Below are 19,506 nucleotides of genomic sequence, written 5' to 3'. Positions count from 1 at the left end.
CTCTCTGCCACTCTTAAATAAATAAATAAATAAAAACTTTTTTAAAGGCACCATAGTGCTGAGAAGAAGTGACTGAAGAGTGTTCAGCACTGAAATATCTCGGTCACACTTTCTAAGGTTCAGGGTCCATTGCAGAAGAGGTGGTGGAAAGAATGGAAGAGACAAAGGAGGGTAGAACTGCTTACAGTGCAATCGTCCACACAGAAATTGGTCTCGAGCAGTGCCGAGCACTACCTACACACGACCCTGAAAATAGGAGGAAAAGCTGATAAATCAAGAGAGACTAATGGAGGGAGGGGATCTGATGGAGTGTGGATTTGTGAAGCAGAAAGTAGGGGAGGGGAGGGGAAAGGAAGGGATGGAACTAACATGGTTTATTGTCTGTAAGTATGGAAGCTTTCAATTAAAAAAATTAATTAATTAAGGGCTGGAGAGATGGCTTGGTGGTTAAGGCGCATGCCTGCGATACCTAAGGACCCAGGTTCACTTCTCCAGGTCCTACATAAGCCAGATGCACATGGTGGCGCTTGTGTCTGGAGTTACTTTGCAGCGGCTAGAGGCCCTGGAGTGCCTATTCTGTGTGTGTGTGTGTGTGTGTGTGTGTGTGTGTGTGTGTGTGTGTGTGTGTCTAATAAATAAATTAAATAAATCTTAAAAGTTAATGAATTTAAAAAGAAAAAAGAGGGCTGGAGAGATGGCTTAGCGGTTAAGCGCTTGCCTGTGAAGCCTAAGGACCCCGGTTCGAGGCTCGGTTCCCCAGGTCCCACGTTAGCCAGATGCACAAGGGGGCGCACGCGTCTGGAGTTCGTTTGCAGAGGCTGGAAGCCCTGGCACGCCCATTCTCTCTCTTTTCCTCTATCTGTCTTTCTCCCTGTGTCTGTCGCTCTCAAATAAATAAATAAAAAATGAACAAAAAAAAATATTAAAAAAAAAGAAAAAAAGAACTGAAAATAGATGCCCCCACGTGGGTTTGGTTTTCTCTTCCAGGTGCGCTGACCTCCGGCGCCCTCTGCCGGCCGGGTGCGGCGCTGCGGCGCGCTCGCCCGCGCGGAGCCTCGGGAGAAGCTGGGTCCGGCCGCTCTCCCTGGCGCTGCGGGCCGCGCCCGCCTGCGGGGAGCGCTCGCCCGCGAAACGCACGGGTTTTCTCCCGGCTCCGGTGCGGATGCCCCTGGCTGCGACTGCTTGTGTCTGGAAGTCTCGTCAAGGCTTTTTACAGCAAGTGTGGTTAAATGGGTGTCCCGTGGCGGGGGGAGGAGCCCTGTGGCCGCCTCTGCTGGCCACCGCGCCTTCCGTCTTCGGCCTCGGCTCTCCCGCAGGACTGCCGCTGGCGGAGGAGCAGCTGCGTCCTCGCTGCGTGCTCAGCTCCCTGGATCTCTGATTTGGTAATAGGAACTTTGGGAAAGTCTGCCATTACGTCATTTGGTGTCCCCCATTCTAACCACGTGTTGTCGGCACTGGATATCACCTTTGATGCTTTTTTCTTTTTCTTTTTTTTTGTTTTTGTTTTTGGTTTTGGTTTTTCGAGGTAGGGTCTCACTCTGGCTCAGGCTGACCTGGAATTCACTATGTAGTCTCAGGGTGGCCTCGAACTCTCGGCGATCCTCCTACCTCTGCCTCCCGAGTGCTGGGCTTAAAGGCGTGCGCCACCATGCCCGGCTAGTGATGCTTTTTTCTAAACACTCCCCCTGCTTTTCTGTGTTATGCGTTTTGCGTTTCTGTTAGATTTTCCTTTTTAAAAAAAATTTTTTTTTTCGGGGCTGGAGAGATGGTTTAGCAGTTAAGGTGCTTGCCTGCAAAGCCAAAGAATCTAGGTTCAATTCCCCAGGACCCAAGTAAGCCAGATGCACAAGGTGGCGTGCATGCGCCCGGGGTTCATTTGAAGCCGCTGGAGGCCTTGGCATGCCCATCTCCACCCTTCCTCTCCCCTCCTCTCATAGATAAAATTGGGTTATTTTCAAGCAGAGAGACAGAAAACGAGAGCATGCCAGGACTTCTTGCCACTACAAAGGAATGTGCTACTTTGCATATCTGGCTTTACACGGGTACTGGGGATTGAACCTGGGCTGTGAATCTTCGTAAGCCAAAGCCATTCCTGCTGACCCGTCACTCCAGCCCTGTGTTAGATCATTACTCTGCCATCCTTGAGTTCATGGTTCTGTTCTCAGCTCTGCCAAGGCTGCTGGTGAGCATTTCAGTCTTCCTTTGTGTTACTGGGTGCCTGATTTGCTATGGTTTCCCTTTGCTTTTTGCTATTTTCTATCATTGCTAGAATTACCTATTTGGTCTTGCTTGTGGTCTCCCCTTCCCTTTCTGGCCTCCAGCATTTAGTGACAGTTAGTTCCTTACACTTCCAGCTCCTAGCTTCGCGTCTGAGCCTTGTTTGAGTCTGCTTTGCTGCTGCCTTTGGCTCTTCTCGTTGCTCTCTTAGGCCTCTACGCCTTCTAACTGTGGTTGCTCTTATAAAATCCAGATATATTATTGTATAACATGTGTAACAGTCAACATTAAGGTCAGTTCTTTTTTGTTTTCTGTTTCATTTTTTTCATATTATTTTTAGTCATTTCATTATCTCTAAATGTTTAATTTTCTGTTCCTTTACTAGCTTTTTATGTTAGTGGTTTAGATTGGCTGTAGAACACACTCATTTTCTCCTGTTAGTTCTTTTGTTGTTGTTTGTTTTTGAGCCAGGGTCTCACTCTAGCCCAGGCTGGCCTCGAACTCACAATGATCTTCCTACCTCAACCTCCCATGATTAAAGGCATTTGCTGGGCTGGAGGGATAGCTTAGCAGTTAAGGTGCTTGCCTGCAAAGTCAAAGGACCCTGGTTCGATTCCCCAGGACCCACGATAGCCAGACGCACAAGGAAGCACACACATCTGGAGTTCGTTTGCAGTGGCTGGAGGCCCAGGCGTTCCTATTCTCTCTCCCCCCCTTTCTCTGTCAAATAATAAACAAAATAATAATAATAATAAAGGCATTTTCAATCCATGCCTGGCAGTATTTAAATCTTTTAGATTCCCTGTGAGGAGACTCCCAAGACCTCATCACTGAAGTAAACCTAAAACAACCCCAACATGGCTCAGGGAAATTTGCGGAAGAAAAGGCAGAAAGATTGCTAGAGCCACAAGCTGGGACATTGTGCACAGAGACACTGCCTTCCCCCATAACTGATGGCTACCCCACAATGCACGGACCACCATCCCCCACAAGGAGGGTCCCTGCAGAGGGGGAGGACAGGGAGGAAGCTAAGGATGGTTCCAACATGGCTGTCTGCACACTGAGTATGTACATAACTAATAAAAAAAAAAAGGAAAAAAAAAAAGATTCCTCGTGAACACTGTTCAACTTCCTCTCACAAATTTTCATCTATATTGACATTTTGGGCAAAATGTGTTATTTCTTGCATAGCTTTGTTTTTGAACATGTTATGTGGTATGCAGCTTGGGGACCCCAATCCCTGGACCCTCACTCACCTGGTTTCTTCTTTGACCCTTTGGGAAATTTTCCAACTACTGCCTTCTTTTCTTTTCTTTTTCTTTCTTTCTTTTCTTTTTTTCCTAATTCCACATTTACTTTCTTGCCTCTTCTCATACCTGAGACTTATTATTATTATTATTTGAGTCACAGATGGAGAGCGGGAGTGAGAATGGGTGTGCCAAGACTTCCAGCCACTGCAGACAAACTCCAGACACGTACGCCCCTTGTGCATCTGGCTAACCTGGGTCCTTTGGCTTTGCAGGCAAGTGCCTTAACCGCTAAGCCATCCTTCCAGTCCCTTACCTGAGAATTTTAATGAGATACTGAGCAATATGAATTGTCCCTTGTTGAGTTCCAGGATGCTTTAATGTCCCTATAAAACTCGTGGAATTATTAAAAATGTGGTTTTTAAATTTACTTACGTGTGTGTGTGTTTGTGTGTGTGCGCGCTCCAGATCCTTTTGCTCTTGCTGCTGCAAATCAATGTCAGATACATGTGTCACTTTGTGTCTGGTTTTATGTGGATACTGGAGAATCAAACCCAGGCTGGTAGGCTTTGCAAGCAAGTGACTTTAACCACAGTCATCTAGCCAGCCTTCTTGAACATTTTATCTTGTTCAGAAGCAGGTTACTCCTTCCAGGTCTTGATTTTAAGGTTTGTTCAGGAGGACTGAGCAGTTCTTGGGCTGAGGCTAATCATTTCCCAGACTAAGGGAAGAAACGTCAGTGCACTAACCCAGCACCCCTCGAGCGATGCCTGCTTCTAGTGGTCATTACTCCTGACCCTGTGTCTTCTTGCTTATACACTTCACACAGACATCACTCCTGACCCTATGTCTTCTCGTTTACACACTGCATACAGACATCACTCCTGACCCTGTGGTTTCTAGCTTACACACGACATACAGACATCACTCCTGTCCCTGTGTCTTCAGTAATTTTTAGGGGGAGGATGCTGGATATTTAAACCTGGGGCTCCCACATTCTACATGTGACAATTCATTGGTTTTTGCCAAAGACTCTGAAGTAATTCGTTGAGGTAAACAAAGACTTTGTAACAGGTGGACTTTCACATGGACATAAAGTAAAACCATAACCTCTGTCTTAAATCTTGCTGAACCTTTATCCCAGAATGGATCGCAGATCTGACAGCAAGAGGCACATCCACAAAGCTCATCGAGAAAGTGGGAGAAAATCTTCATAATCTTGGTCTGTATGCAGAGTCATAAATGGAGCACACAAGGACTGATTATAAAGAAAAATCCATAAATTATTCTTTATTAAAGTTGAAATTTTCTCTGCAGAAAATACTATTAAGAAATGAAAACAAGCCGGGCGTGGTGGCGCACGCCTTTAATCCCAGCACTCGGGAGGCAGAGGTAGGAGGATCGCAGTGAGTTCAAGGCCACCCTGAGACTACATAGTTAATTCCAGGTCAGCCTGGGCTAGAGTGAGACCCTGCTTCGAAAATCAAAAAAACAAAAAAAAAAAAAAAAAAAAGAAATTAAAACAGGGGCTGGAGAGATGGCTTAGTGGTTAAGGCATTTGCCTGCAAAGCCAATGTGGTGGTTTGACTCAGGTGTCCCCCATAAACTCAGGTGTTCTGAATGCTAGGTTCCTAGCTGATGGAGATTTGGGAACTAGCACCTCCTGGAGGGAGTATATTGTTGGGGGCAGGCTTATGGGTGTTATAGCCAGTTTCCCCATGCCAGGGTTTGGCACACCCTCCTGTTGCTATTGTCCACCTTATGTTGGCCAGGGTGTGATGTCCACCCTCTGCTCATGCCATCGTTTTCCCCAGCTATCATGGAGCTTCCTGTAAGCCAAAATAAATCTTTTCCCCAAAAGCTACTCTTGGTCAGGTGATTTCTGCCAGCAATGCAAACCTGACTGCAACCGCCAAGGACCCAGGTTCAATTCCCCAGGACCCATGTTAGCCAGATGCACAAGGGGGGGTTCGTCTGCAGTGGCTGGAGGCCCTGGCGCACACATTCTCTTTCTCTCTCCCACTTTCTCCATTAAATAAATAAATAAAAATAAAAAATTGAGAAATGAAAACAAGTCATAGACTTAGAGACTCTAATTAATGTGTGTGGGAGGGGGTAGTCTGTTTTCCATTGCTGTGACAAAATACCTGAGAAAATCAACAAGAGGAAATGTTTGTTTTGGCTTTTAGCATCAGAGGTTTCAGTCATGGTCACTTGGCCCCACCGTCTGGCAACTGACAAGGCAGAGGTTTATGGTGAAGAACTTGTGGTAGGGGGCCAAAGCTATTCACCTGATGGAGGCCAACAGACAGGAGGCAGGAGAAGAAAAAAGCTTCTTATGTCCCCTTGAAGGGCACATCCCCAGGAACTAGCTTCCTTTCTTAGTGATAGCACCACAGGATAGTAACTCAGCCTTTAACACATGGATATATATAGGCAGTCCAGGAGAGAGGAAGGGAGGGAGAGAGGGAGAGAAAGAAAGAAAGAGTGAGTATCAGATGAAGGATTTTTTACCTAGAAAATAGGAAATATTGCCAACATCAGGGAGACAACATCAACAGGAAGGTGAGCCAATCTCTGGCAAGGAGGAGCTGCCTGTAACACCCCTAATCCAGCAAGTGTCCACCTTCCAAATTGCCATCAGCTGGGAACCATGCATTCAAAACGCATGGGTTTATTGAGGACAGCTGATTCAAACCACCAGGGCGTAACCAACTCTACAGTGTTACATAATGACGTGCATAGCTTATTGTCTGTCCCTGGCCCCCGTACAAAACATGCTTCAGGATAATGATGCTGGTTTGTTCACTGTCGTTTTACAAATGGCTTCCATAGGGTCGGGCACATAGCAAGTGAATAACTGCAGGAGACGTGCGTCTCTTCTTGGCCACACTATCGTTCACACAAATGAAGAGCAATAACAGATTGCGCTCGGCCAACTTAAGTTTGCCTCCAATACTCTCCAGTCAGTGAACCCAGGGGCACACCGGAGCCTCTCCCGGGGTCTGGGCACCTGGAGGTCTCAGCTCCGCCTGGTTTCGCATAGAAACGCGAGGAACTTCAAATCCCAGAAGCCCCCGCTCCTGCAGTGAACTACATCTCCCAGAGGGCTGTGCGGCGGCCGCCCGCCCGGCCCCGCCCCTCCTGGAGCGCCTGTCGCCCGCGCGCGTCGGGGGGACCCGAGGTCTCCGGGGCGGGGTCCCCTGGCCGGGCCGGGCCGGCCGACGGTTCCGGAGCCTCCGCCTGCGCAGTGCGGCCGGGGAGCCCCGAGCCCGGAGGTGAGCGGCCGGCGGCCCCGGGCCTCGGGACGACGCGGGAACCGAGCGGCGGGCGCCGGGCCGGGGGTGGCGCGCGGCCGGACCGGTCTCCCTCCCCGCCCGCCCCGGGCCCTGCCCGGAATGCAGACATGGGCGCCTGCTCGGCCCCGAGGAGCCGGCGTCGCGTGGGGAGAGCGGCTGCCCGGGACGCTGCGGGGACGCGGGTCCCGCTCGGGCCTCGCTGTGCTGGTCCGTCGCGGCGTCGCCGGGTCCCGGCACCGCGGGCGGAGCGGGAAGGTGCTGCCCGAGGCCCCGCCGGCCGCCGCGCCGCCCCGCCGCCCCGCCGGCTCCAGGGACCCTCCGGGCCGAGGCGAGGGCCCGGCCCCCGGCCTTCTGCCCCTCCGCCGCGGCCCCCGGGCTGTCGGGGGCGGTGACAGCTGTCGGCGCCGCTGCTTTCGGGGCGGGAGGCGGAAGCGCCTTCCAGCTCGGCTCTCCTTGCCTCCTAGATCCGCTTTCTGGAGGGCGCGCCCGGCGCGGGAGAGCCCAGGACGAGGACATGGCCCCCGAGCCCCGGGAAGCAAGGCCTCAGGTGAGCCCGAGCATCTCCGTGTCGGTGAAGGAGGGCTTGGCTTGGGTGTTGCTGTTTGAACTGGAGCTCTGAGGCCCGAACCGCCTTCACCGGGATTTGGAGCCCACGTGGAGGAGTTGGTCCACCCCGCGGCTGGTCTCTTCCGCAGGGAGCACTGCGCCTGCTCCCGGTCTGAAGGTCCCTCTCTTTCTTGGTGTGCACACTTGCTCACCCATCCAGTCTGCTTGTGCTTCCCGACGGGAGAGGCGAGGCGGCAGGTGCCTTTTATCACCAGGGCAGAACAGGCGTGCAAGCCTGGGACACTCCCTTCTGGCCTCTTGTATACGTTTCCTCCCACTTCCTGATGTGACCTGTCATTTCCACCTTTATTTTGAGGGTCTAGAGAGACCCTGACTAGGTGACATGTGTGCAGACAGGAAAGTGTGTGGTAAGGAGCACCACCGTGATTCTGAGCCACAAGTCACCCCAGGAGCACAGCGAAGGCCTCTGGGCATGAGTGGTGGAGAGCAGTGGATGTACTGTTTGGGAAGTAGAGCTCTCAAACCAGCCGGGGGGGGGGGGGGGGGCCTTGGGCATGTAACCCTGTCTGTCTGTGCCTATAAAATCAGAATAAGTGCATCCCACAGTAGGTAAGAGGATGATGTGAATTAGTTCATGGAATGTGTTGAGATCAAGAACATGCATGTAAACCATATAGTATGTGTTTATTGTGATACATTTCTTATGTTCCTTTCTTCTGACAATAAATCGTCTGTCTTTCATGTGTATTACATGGTAAAAATTTCAGAGATTAAAGCATACGTACGAGCAGAAAAACGGTTTCTCCTGTTATGTTCTCTTCCCCACAACAGGAGTGTCGGGCTTTTCTTCAGCCACCAATCAAGAAATACTGTCAAGGCAGACCCCAGGAGAGGGCCCTTTAGTTCATTTCAGTTTGAACACCGTCCACCCGACAGTAGTGTCTGACCCCACAAGACTGCCCTCCCTTCAGACACCAGCTGCAAGTCTGGGTCACCAGAACTTAGGACCAATAGTCTGTTAATGGGGTTCCTATGTTGCTTTTAAGAGAAGCTCACAAAACTTGGGTAAACATCTATAGGATTGTTATACGTCAGAGGAGGAGGACGGAAAGAGGTATGGGACCAGGTGTGCAGCGCCTCCATGCCCTCTTCAAGCTCAGTTACTAGTCTTTGAAATCTGACTTGGCAGATTTTGAGGAGCTTTCATGACATAGGCATAAATGATTGCACTTTGGCCAGGTTTACCTTTTCCACCACCCCAAACTATCCAGGAACCACCAGATGTTACCAACTGTGGTGGTTTGATTCAGGTGTCCCCCATAAACTTAGGTGTTCTGAATGCTAGGTTCCCAGCTGATGGAGATTTGGGAATTAATGCCTCCTGGAGGGAGTGTATTGTTGGGGGCCGGCTTATGGGTATTAAAGCCAGTTTCCCCTTGCCAGTGTTGGGCACACCCTCCTCTTGCTGTGGTCCCCCTTATGTTGGCCAGGGGGTGATGTCCACCCTCTGCTCATGCCATTGATTTCCCCTGCCATCGTGGAGCTTCCCCTCGAGCCTGTAAGCCAAAATAAATCTCTTTTTCCCAGAAGCTGCTCTTGGTTGGGTGATTTCTACCAGCAATGTGAACCGGACTGCAACACCAACCCAATAGACACTTACCTGGCTGAGGACTTAGTTCTGCTTGCCTGAAAAGCCTGAGACTCATTCCCCAGAAAGACAGGGGGCGGGGAATGGAGACAGTTACATCCCTTTGGATGGTGAAATGAATTGAAGATAAAATATGTGTTTTACAATATCATTGCATATCTAAAGAAAATAAGTAAGGACTGGAGAGATGCCTGCAAAGCCTAAGGTCCCAGGTTTGATTTTCCAGGTCCCACATAAGCCAGATGCACTTGGTGGCTTCATTTGCAGTGGCTAGAGGCCCTGGTGCGCCCATTCTCATGCATTCATTTCCCCTCCCCCCCCCCCCGCCGCCGTCTCTCTCTCATATATAAAAAAATAGATCTTCATAAAAAAAAATAAGTAAAGCTACTCTTGTTCCAACATCTTCAGACGGTCACTAGTAGTCCTTGGTACATGTTTGTCAGAGTTGTTTCTGTGTGCATTCACATGTGTACATAGGTATATGCATCCATGTGTGTGCATAGGTGCCTACTTCACCAACTTTACATTTATTTATTTGAGAGAGAGAGAGAAAGAATAGTCTCACCAGGGCTTCTAACTGCTGCACACAAACTCCAGACTCATGCACCACTTTGTGCATCTGGCTTACGTGGGTCCTGGGGAACTGAACTTTGCAGGCAAATGCCTTAACTGCTAAGCCATCTCTCCAGCCCATTCACCAGTTTTTCAATTTCAATTGTAGTGAAATGCACACACCATGTAACTTACCACGTCTCTGAGTGTCTCATCCACTGCATTGAAGTGTATCCACTCACACCACTGTGTGTCCTCACATCCATCATCTTTGCATATGTAGGCATGAGATGACAACTATCTTCTAGAGGAAATAAGGAAACCTCTTATTCTGAGTCAACTTCGAGTGACTAGTGATCAGGAGCAGAGCTTCGTGGTCCTCAGTGACATGTTTTAAGCTGTGAAAGAGGTTATATGAACTTGTACAGCCAAAGAACGAAGTTAGTCACAAATGAGGACATTAAACACACAGGTAGATGGGCCCAGCAGAGGAGGGGTCTCTTTCCTGCAGATTGTAAGGAGCTCCTTTAACTTCTTTAGGCTTAGTGCCTTCCAGAAGGCTTTCCTAACATGGCAGTGTTAGGTCATATACAAAGTACAGGGCTCATTTTCTAACGTCCTCAGATAACCCAAGATAAACTAGCTTCCATAACATAACAGTCCATCTCCCACACCCTGCATGCCCTACCCAGCTGAGATCAATCTGCAGGATCTGTAATATAACTGTGGTCCCACATTTGGATTTTGTTGTCTTATTTCTTTTTAGTGTTTATTTGAGAGAAAGAGGAGGGGGGAGATCTTGGGCACACCAGAGTTTCCTGCTGTTGTAGACAGACTGCAGACACATGTACCACCTTGTGCCTCTAGCTTTACGTGGGTACTAGGGAGACTGGGCATTCAGGCTTTGCAGACAAACATCTTTAACCACTGAGCTATCTCCCCACCCTGTCTTGTCTTCCTTAACCCTGTTAAGATGGGCATTGGGAGGAGGTGCACTGCAGCTCCATTCAGAATGGAGATGCAGACACCCACTGGGTTGGAGTCCACTACTGCCCAGCCATGTGGCTGGGACAGATTCCTGATCATATCTGTTAACCACTTTTCTTGTATAGAAGGAGACTCAAGGAGCACTTCCTGCATGGGGCACAGCGCATAGTAAGTACATTTTACATGAACAATTAACAAAACTCTAAGAGCAGTGCTGGGCTCCTAGAAAGCGCTCCTCAGCCAATGGCTGTTACAGTTCTCGTAAATGCTGTCCTCAAGTTACAGTCAAGTTACCTGCCAAGTGACAATCAGCGAATATTTGGGTCATTTCCACTTTCTTACTCTTGCAAACGCCACAATAAGCATTTTGTGTGTTCCGGTGTGAGAGTGCAGGCCCACACCGGCCAAGCACATGCACATGCGCGGGCCAGCGGGTTAGTTTGAGGGCCGTTCTTCAGGGGAGGCAGGGTTCCTCCCTGGACCGCGGTGCTGCGGAGCTTCCTCTTTGCTGCTGCGCTTCTCCCTGCTCACCACTGAGCGCGCCCAGAATTCTCCTGTCCCCCCCTCATCTTGCCATCAGTGCTGGGATTACAGAAGCTTCTGACACGGGTCTGGGAGGACTGGCTGTGGTACTCAGGCTTGAGCCGTGAACACTGCCCGCTGAGCGGGCTCCCCCAGCCCCACAAGTGTTTGTGTGCATGCACTTTTACGTACAGTTGCTGTACACGTTCAGTACCGGGGAGTCACAGAACATGCACATTTCTATGTGTATCATCACACGTCTGAGAAGAATTATTCTAATTAATATTCCCACCAATAGCCGTAGTAGGGACACATCTCTCGTGGTGGTCAGCACAAGGCTAGTGTGTTAGCTTTCCATCACCATGACCGTGTAACTGAGGCAATCAACTTTTGAGGGGAAGAATGGCTTCAGCTACTGGTTGCAGAGGTTTCGGGGTGTAGTTGCTTGGCCCTGGTGCCTTTTGGCCTGCGAGGAGGAAGTGGGTCATGGCAGGAAGCCGGCAGCAAAAGGCTCACTTCTTTGCAGCTGGGAAACAGAGAAGGAAAGAAAGGGCTTAGGGTTCCATTTTCTCCCTTAATAGCAAACTAGCTTCTTCCCAGTAACTAACTTTCCAGTAGGTTCCTCATCGCCCTCAGGTTGGAAGATGGTGGAACCTACCCCACCTTTAACAGAGGAGAGGCCTTGGGTGGTTTGGGATGCAAACCGTTGCAGCCCCATTCGCATTTGATGCTGCTGCTTATGTGCTTGTCACTGGCTGAGTGCTCACTGGATGAAGGACATGGACCCTGTCCACCTTAAGTGGCATCAACATTTCAGGGAGGCCTGTCCACCTCCCACTGCAGCCTTCACGCTGTGTCTGAGGGCTGGTCGTGGATGAGCTGGAATGCCTTGTCCTTGCAGGTGTCGGTGACGTTTGAAGACGTGGCTGTGCTTTTCACCCGGGATGAGTGGAGAAAGCTGGATCCTTCTCAGAGAAGCCTGTACCGGGAGGTGATGCTGGAGAACTATAGTAACCTGACCTCACTGGGTAAGGAAATTCGCCTGCAAGACACAGTTTAGCATGGGGAGAGCTCAGCACCTGCTTCCTGGTGTCATAGAAGTTGAGCAAAGGGGCTGAAGAAATAGCTTAGCGAGCAGTTAAGGCAAGCCAAAGGACCCAGGTTTGATTCCTCAGTACCCACGTAAGTCCATTTTCAGTGGCTAGAGGCCATGGTGTGCCCATTCTCTATCTGCCTCCCTCTGTCAAATAAATAACATCTTTTTTTAAAAAAAGTTGAGCAGAGTTTTGCCATACAACTACACAAATCAGATCTCTACCTAAATGTTAATAACATACTTTCCTGCTGTAGGTGTGGACTTGCCCAGGCATGGCAGTGGGAGCGATAATGGGGCTAGTACCTGCTTCTTGCTAGATGAACTGGAGAAAATTTCTATATGGTCCAACTTCACTTCTCACTAGCAGTTGTTCTATGGCTGGTTCATTTAGCAGTCAATTAACCAAGAGCTTCCTTCAGTCACTGGACCCACCGCTCACCTTTCCTAGAAGTCAGCACACTTTTCAGAAAGGAGGAAACATTTCAGGCTTTGCATGTCTCTTGTAATCTCTGTAACATATTAGTCACATGTAGCTTTCTGGTTTTAAATGAATTCATTTTGTCTATGAGCAGGATTCCTACTTACCAAACCGAAGGTGATCTCCCTATTGCAGCAAGGAGAAGAGCCCTGGAAAGCAGAGAAAGAAAGTTCTGGAAGCTTATCTCTTGGTAAGTGGGTGGGTGTGCCCAGAAGTCTCTGTGGGTACCCTGGTTAATACGAACAGGGGGATGCTGCTTGCATGCTGGTTGGGAAACATCTTTAGGTTCTCAGTCCTCAAGAAGTGATAGGGCCTGGGGATGGCACTCTGTGGTAAAGAACTTGCCTAGCATGCATGAGGCCTGGGTTCTGTTTCCAGCTCTGTATATAGATAGGTAGTAGATGGATGAATGGAGGGAATGAGTCAGTGTGGAAAAGAGAGAGGGAGAAAGAAATGAAGGAAAGAAGAAGGAAGCTGAAGACACCAACTTCCTTTCATTTCTCTCCTAATCATTTCTAAATGAATCTCTCAAAATCTTTTTTCTTATTCTTTCCTATTGTTCCTAAGGGGGACTGTTTTACAAATATTATTTCATGAAAGAGCACATCCAGTTGATGGCAAGCATTTCACTTGGGCTAAAGGTTTGTAATAAAAAGGAGTTGAAAAAAATGAGATTGAAAGCTATGCAAGGGTCACTTTGTAAGGCATTTGGCACAGTTCTGAGAGATTTGAGCTGTCCTGATGATAAGAGGAAATACTGAGCAATTTAGACCATTCCATAACCTTTGATAGCTTACAAAAATTGGTTCTGAACCAGAATCAAGTTAAATGTCTTTCTATAACTAGGTAGAGTTTCCATTGTGTCCACAGTCGGCTTGCTTCACCACACTGTAGGTGGAAGGACGTGCTGATGTGCACAGAGCTCCACCCAGTGTTGGGGAGGAAGCAAGCTACAGAGCACTGTCAGGATGGTCACATGTATCTTTAAAGAATGCAGCATGTCCTATGAGTGATATGCGTGTGAGCGCAGGGAGGAGGGTTAGCACACACTAGCTGGTTGTGTCGTATGAGTGATATGCGTGTGAGCACAGGGAGGAAGGTGAGCACACGCTACCGGGTTGTGTCGTATGAGTGATATGCGTGTGAGCGCAGGGAGGAAGGTGAGCACACGCTAGCGGGTTGTGTCGTATGAGTGATATGCGTGTGAGCGCAGGGAGGAAGGTGAGCACACGCTAGCGGGTTGTGTCGTATGAGTGATATGCGTGTGAGCGCAGGGAGGAAGGTGAGCACACGCTAGCGTGTTGTGTCGTATGAGTGATATGCGTGTGAGCACAGGGAGGAAGGTGAGCACACGCTAGCGGGTTGTGTCGTATGAGTGATATGCGTGTGAGCACAGGGAGGAAGGTGAGCACACGCTAGCGGGTTGTGTCGTATGAGTGATATGCGTGTGAGCGCAGGGAGGAAAGTTAGCACACACTAGCTGGTAATAGTTACTTTTGGTCTGAGTCTAATGAAAGGGACTTCATGTGTATGTCATACTTGAATTTTTTCGAAGAACGTTGTGTTCATGAAGTCCTAATTTGGCTTAAATTTAGTAAGAATGACCAATGTTGAGGTATTATGTAGGATGGGCTTACAGTGCGGTGAATATTGAGGTAGGGAGCCTTACAGACCTATTGCAGAAATAGACCCTTGCTGTAGAGCCCTGGGAAGACTCGGTTTGATGAGAATGAGTTTGGTGTAGGATGGTTTTCTCTTGAGGTGCAAATGAAATACTTGGGTAGAGCTCCTCTGGACAGTTGTATAAGGTAGACATGGGAGGTCAGAGTGTTTGGTCCAAGGGTGTCATTTGCAATCTTAGACTGACCAGGTAAGCTAACAGCGCAGAGGTAATAATTTTGGGAAAGCATGTTTATAAGATGGCTAATGGCTGAAGAGATGGCTTAACAGTTAAGGTACTTACCTGCAAAGCCAAAGAACCCAGGTTCAGTTCCCCAGGACCCACGTAAGCCAGATGCACAAGATGGTGCATATGTCTGGAGTTCATTTGCAACAGCTAATTCATTCATATTCATTCTCTCTCTCTCCCTCACCTCCCCATAAGTAATAAATTAATAAAAAATATTAAAAGATCCTTTCCTGGGCTCCAAGTAGGTAGCTTCTGACTAGTGGGGAGTCTCCTGTCGTGACAGCTGTGGGAGTGGGAGTGGACTGAGCAGAAAGTATAATTGGAGCTTAGATCTTCCCAGGGAGAAGCCAGGGCTTCTTACAGTGGTGTCAGTTCCCCCTGAACCCTAAGGGAAAATGATGAGCAAGTTACTGAATAATGATGGATAGATGTCAGCGCTGCTTTCTCCTCTGTTTCTCTTGAATAATGACCTTTCTTTCCTCAAAAGTAGACTTCTGTTGGAAGGGTGAAGCCTGCTATGTGTTCACACTTTGTTCCTGGTAAGACTACAGTAGCTTCATAACAGCTGTTCTTGGCAATAGCTCACTTCCCACAGCATAGTTGGAGGACCTGAGATATTTTTTCCTGCATTATGCACAATGTGTGTGTGTGTGTGTGTAAGAGAGAAGAGGGAGGGCAGAAGTGATCACCTATAGTCCCAGCACTCAGGGGACCTCAGTTGGGAGAACTGTGAGGGACCGTGAGTTTGAGGCCAGACTGGGCTACGTACTGAGTTCTAGGCATATAAGGAAAGGGAGGGAGGAAAGCAAATACCATATGTGTTGTTTTATAAAAGTGTATAATACATACATTTGATACTCTAGTAAAATGAACAGACTATGGATGTTTAAAGGCAAACCAAGGATACAAGCAAAGATATTAATTGGGTCTGAAAGACAAAGGAATGTGAGCAGGGAACAAAGGAGGGCAGGCTTTCCAGATCAAGAGTGATCTCACAAAGAGGAGGAAAGTCAGGATGGCAACGTCTGACCTGGGCTTCCTGCGTCCAGACCCCAGCTTGCTGTCCACAGCCAGTTTTCCCGTTTTACTCCCGCTCGCCACCTCTAAATGGATTGGCTTCATTTTCTTCATTCACCGCTGTTGCTCCCACCAGTTATTTTTCTGCCTGTCTTCCATTTCTCCCCAATAACATTTTTGGCTAGATTAACGTTAATTTTTATTCACTTCACTCGTTTGATCTCATTAGTGAACGTGTGGGAAATGAACTGTCCTGTTTCTTTCCCCTAGGATGGAAGCACAGCCACAGCATCGCACAGTCAACCCAAACACAGGAATCTTCATTCCAGGAACTGGTAATGAAAATATCCACAAGAAATGGGCCCTGGCACCTGAAGTCAGAAAAACCTTGCATATATGAAGGCAGATCAGAGAAGACTGGAGAAAAGAACCCTAAAACCAATGAGCTTAGCCAGAATTTCAGCTCACAGTTTATTGTTCTTAGGCAACAGATAGTTCTCAGAGAGGAAATGCCATCAACATGTGAAAAACAAGGAAACACTTCCAAGCAGAGTTCAAATTTACCTAATCAACTGAAAGTCACAGCAGATAAACGCTATAAATGTAGTATCTGTGAGAAGACTTTCATTAATACTTCATCCCTTCGAAAACATGAGAAAAACCATAGTGGAGAAAAGTTATTTAAATGTAAAGAATGTTCAAAAGCCTTTAGCCAAAGTTCAGCTCTTATTCAACATCAAATAACTCATAGTGGGGAGAAACCTTACATATGTAAAGAATGTGGGAAAGCCTTCACTCTAAGTACCTCCCTGTATAAACATCTGAGAACTCACACTGTAGAGAAGTCCTACAGATGTAAGGAATGTGGCAAATCCTTTGGCAGAAGGTCAGGCTTGTTTATACATCAGAAAGTCCATGCCAGAGAAAGCCCATGTAAGTACAACCCAGGCAGGAAGGAATCTGGTTGCAGCCCATCCCTTCCTGGTCAGAGGATTCATTCCAGAAAGAAGACCTACTTGTGTGACGAATGTGGCAACACCTTTAAGTCCAGCTCGTCCCTCCGTTACCATCAGAGAATCCACACTGGAGAGAAACCTTTCAAATGCAGTGAATGTGGAAGAGCCTTCAGTCAGAGTGCATCACTTATTCAGCATGAGCGAATTCACACTGGAGAAAAGCCCTACAGGTGTAACCAGTGTGGAAAAGGCTTCACTTCTGTTTCACGACTCAACAGACACCGAATAATTCATACAGGAGAGAAGTTTTATAATTGTAGTGAATGTGGCAAAGCCTTAAGTTCCCACTCAACGCTTATTATTCATGAGAGAATTCACACTGGGGAGAAACCATGTAAATGTAAAGTGTGTGGGAAAGCCTTCAGACAAAGTTCAGCACTCATCCAACATCAGAGAATGCACACTGGAGAAAGACCCTATAAGTGTAGCGAGTGTGAGAAAACATTTAGGTGTAACTCATCCCTTAGTAATCATCAGAGAATTCATACTGGAGAGAAACCATTCCGATGTGAAGAATGTGGGATGTCATTTGGTCAAAGTTCAGCTCTTATTCAGCATCGAAGAATTCATACGGGGGAGAAGCCCTTTAAGTGTAATACATGTGGGAAAAGTTTTAGACAGAGCTCCTCACGTATTGCACATCAGCGCATCCATACTGGAGAGAAGCCCTATGAATGTAACATATGTGGGAAACTTTTCAACCACAGGTCATCTCTCACTAATCATCATAAAATCCATGTGGATGAGGACCCTTAGAAAGTAGGTTTGCATGTGTAAGAGCCTCAACCAAAGCTCAGCAGGGAATGCGTACTTGACGGTGTTGTAATGATGGTAGATACTTTCAAAATCTTATCAGTTCAGTCATCAGCAGATACCACATCCATGGATAAACTGAATGATTGGAGGAAAATATTCATGCCTGTCAGACACTTTTAAAAGATCCTGTAAGAGCCAGGCACAGTGGTACATGCCTATTTTCCCAGCTAATCAAGAGGCTGAATTGAGAACATTGCTTAAGGCTACAAGTTTGAGGGAAGCCTGGGAAAACCTAGAGAGACCCCCCCACCTCAAAAAATATTAGTAACCTGAGATAAAGAATCCACAACCAAATACATTGACTTTGGGCAATTGTAAAATAAAGGCATTAATTTTTCTTTCCCCCATCCCAGTGCATGGTAGATGTTGTATGTGATCATAAACATCTAAAGGATAGTGGGATGTGACCTGGGGTTCTCATAAAAGCACCAGACTCTACCCTAGTGACATTTTTTTAAATTATTTATTTATTTATTTATTTGAGAGCAACAGACACAGAGAGAAAGACAGATAGAGGGAGAAAGAGAGAATGGGCACGCCAGGGCTTCCAGCCTCTGCAAACAAACTCCAGACGCATGCGCCCCCTTGTGCATCTGGCTAACGTGGGACCTGGAGAACCGAGCCTCGAACTGGGGTCCTTAGGCTTCACAGGCAAGCGCTTAACCGCTAAGCCATCTCTCCAGCCCCCTAGTAACATTTTAATAGCATTTCAAAAGGAATCAAATTACAAATTTCAGGGGGAGGACCAAAATGAAAAATTAAAAATGAACTGTGAACTACCTCTCAGTATCTGTCTTGAACTGATATCAAATATTGTGTATCATTTTCATTAAAAATGGGGGAAAATCTGGTGTCTTCTAGTAATTGCTATGAACTTGGGGTTTTCTACCCATTTCCCAATTCTGCTTTCATATTTTAAAAAATGCTTTGAAGTCATTATTAGGAAAATTTACCTACCCTTATCCTGTGTGGTTATCTAGGTAAGTTAAATGTGAAAATACTGAATTATTTCATATTTGAGCTACTAAACGTTTTAAAATTTACAATAGGACATTCCAGAAGACATTTGGCAAATGTAACATACTTCTAGAGAAATCCATAAGGTCATTGCTATAGTCTATATGCTGTGCCCCCAAATGCATCTGCTAAAACCCCTATCTCCAGAGTGACAGTCTGAAGACAAGGGGACTCTGAGGCAGTTACTAAGTCATGAGTGAACTCCTCAGACATAAGATTAGTACTTGCATAACAGGCCCCAATGAACTTATTCTGACTTTCAGTGATTTCAGGTCAGCAATAAATGCCTTCTTTGAACCATTTTGACCACAGACAACAAATCTGCTAGCCCTTTAATCTGGAATTTCTCAGCATGATAATTTTTTTATTATTTATTTATTTATTTGATAGAATAGGTGTGCCAGGGCCTCCAGCCACTGCAAACAAACTCTAGACACATGCACCCCTTTGTGCATCTGGCTAATGTGGGTCCTGAGGAATGAAACCTGGGTCCTTTGGCTTTGCAGGCAAACACCTTAACCGCTAAGCCATCCCTCCAGCCCGATAATTTATTTCCATTGTCAACTTCATTGCACTTGGCCTAGAAATCACACCTGTGGGCTTGTACAAGGGTTTCCAGAGAGTTACCTGAGGATGGAGCACCTACCTTAGGAGTACTATCCTAGGCTTAAGAAAAACATCAAAGAGGGATAGTTGATTTTAAAAAAAAAGGTCCAGTGGAAGGAAGATGAGGTGTGGAACAAAAGGTAATAGGACTTCAATAAAAATATATTATATGTATTCAAATTGTTTAAAATAAAAAAGGTTTTTTAAAAAATTTACAAAGCACACTTTTGGTTAAGATGGCAGTGTAGGAACCATTGCAAAAGCAGCCTAAAGGACAAAAAGCCAAAAAAGAAAGAAAGGAAAATACACTTCTATTAAGAAGCGAGGTGTAGGGCTGGAGAGATGGCTTAGCGGTTAAGCGCTTGCCTGTGAAGCCTAAGGACCCAGGTTCGAGGCTCGGTTCCCCAGGCCCATGTTAGCCAGATGCACAGGGGCGCACGTGTCTGGAGTTTGTTTGCAGGGGCTGGAAGCCCTGGCGTGCCCATTCTCTCCCTCTTCCTCTGTCTTTCTCT

General features: G+C 47.3%; 1 protein-coding gene across 2 annotated transcripts; it reads left to right on the top strand.

Moving 5' to 3' along the window:
• The first annotated feature begins 6,655 nt into the window (after nucleotides 1-6,655).
• Nucleotides 6,656-17,723, top strand: LOC101601656 (zinc finger protein 354A). Of its 2 annotated transcripts, none has more exons than XM_045153503.1 (5): nucleotides 6,656-6,742; nucleotides 7,228-7,310; nucleotides 11,941-12,067; nucleotides 12,708-12,803; nucleotides 15,810-17,723. In XM_045153503.1, the coding sequence occupies exons 2-5, from the start codon at nucleotides 7,278-7,280 to the stop codon at nucleotides 17,309-17,311; spliced, it is 1,758 nt and encodes a 585-aa protein (XP_045009438.1). In that variant the 5' UTR covers nucleotides 6,656-6,742; nucleotides 7,228-7,277; the 3' UTR covers nucleotides 17,312-17,723. The 2 variants fall into 2 exon arrangements, with proteins under 2 accessions (XP_045009438.1, XP_045009439.1); XM_045153504.1 differs by lacking the exon at nucleotides 6,656-6,742 and adding an exon at nucleotides 10,643-10,685 and having other exon boundaries at nucleotides 7,121-7,310.
• Nucleotides 17,724-19,506: the final 1,783 nt, after the last annotated feature.

Source organism: Jaculus jaculus, chromosome 6 (assembly GCF_020740685.1).
Source record: "Jaculus jaculus isolate mJacJac1 chromosome 6, mJacJac1.mat.Y.cur, whole genome shotgun sequence".
NCBI classification, from domain to species: Eukaryota; Metazoa; Chordata; class Mammalia; order Rodentia; family Dipodidae; genus Jaculus; species Jaculus jaculus.
The sequence above is the reverse complement of the archived record's forward strand: the minus strand, read 5'-3'. Positions and strand labels throughout refer to the sequence as shown.

Coding starts and splice junctions, on each gene's coding strand:
- LOC101601656 (XM_045153503.1), top strand. CDS start 7,278: ATGGCCCCCGAGCCCCGGGAAGCAAGGCCTCAG. Junction 12,068..12,707: donor TAGTAACCTGACCTCACTGG/GTAAGGAAATTC, acceptor GTCTATGAGCAG/GATTCCTACTTACCAAACCG. Junction 12,804..15,809: donor TTCTGGAAGCTTATCTCTTG/GTAAGTGGGTGG, acceptor TCTTTCCCCTAG/GATGGAAGCACAGCCACAGC.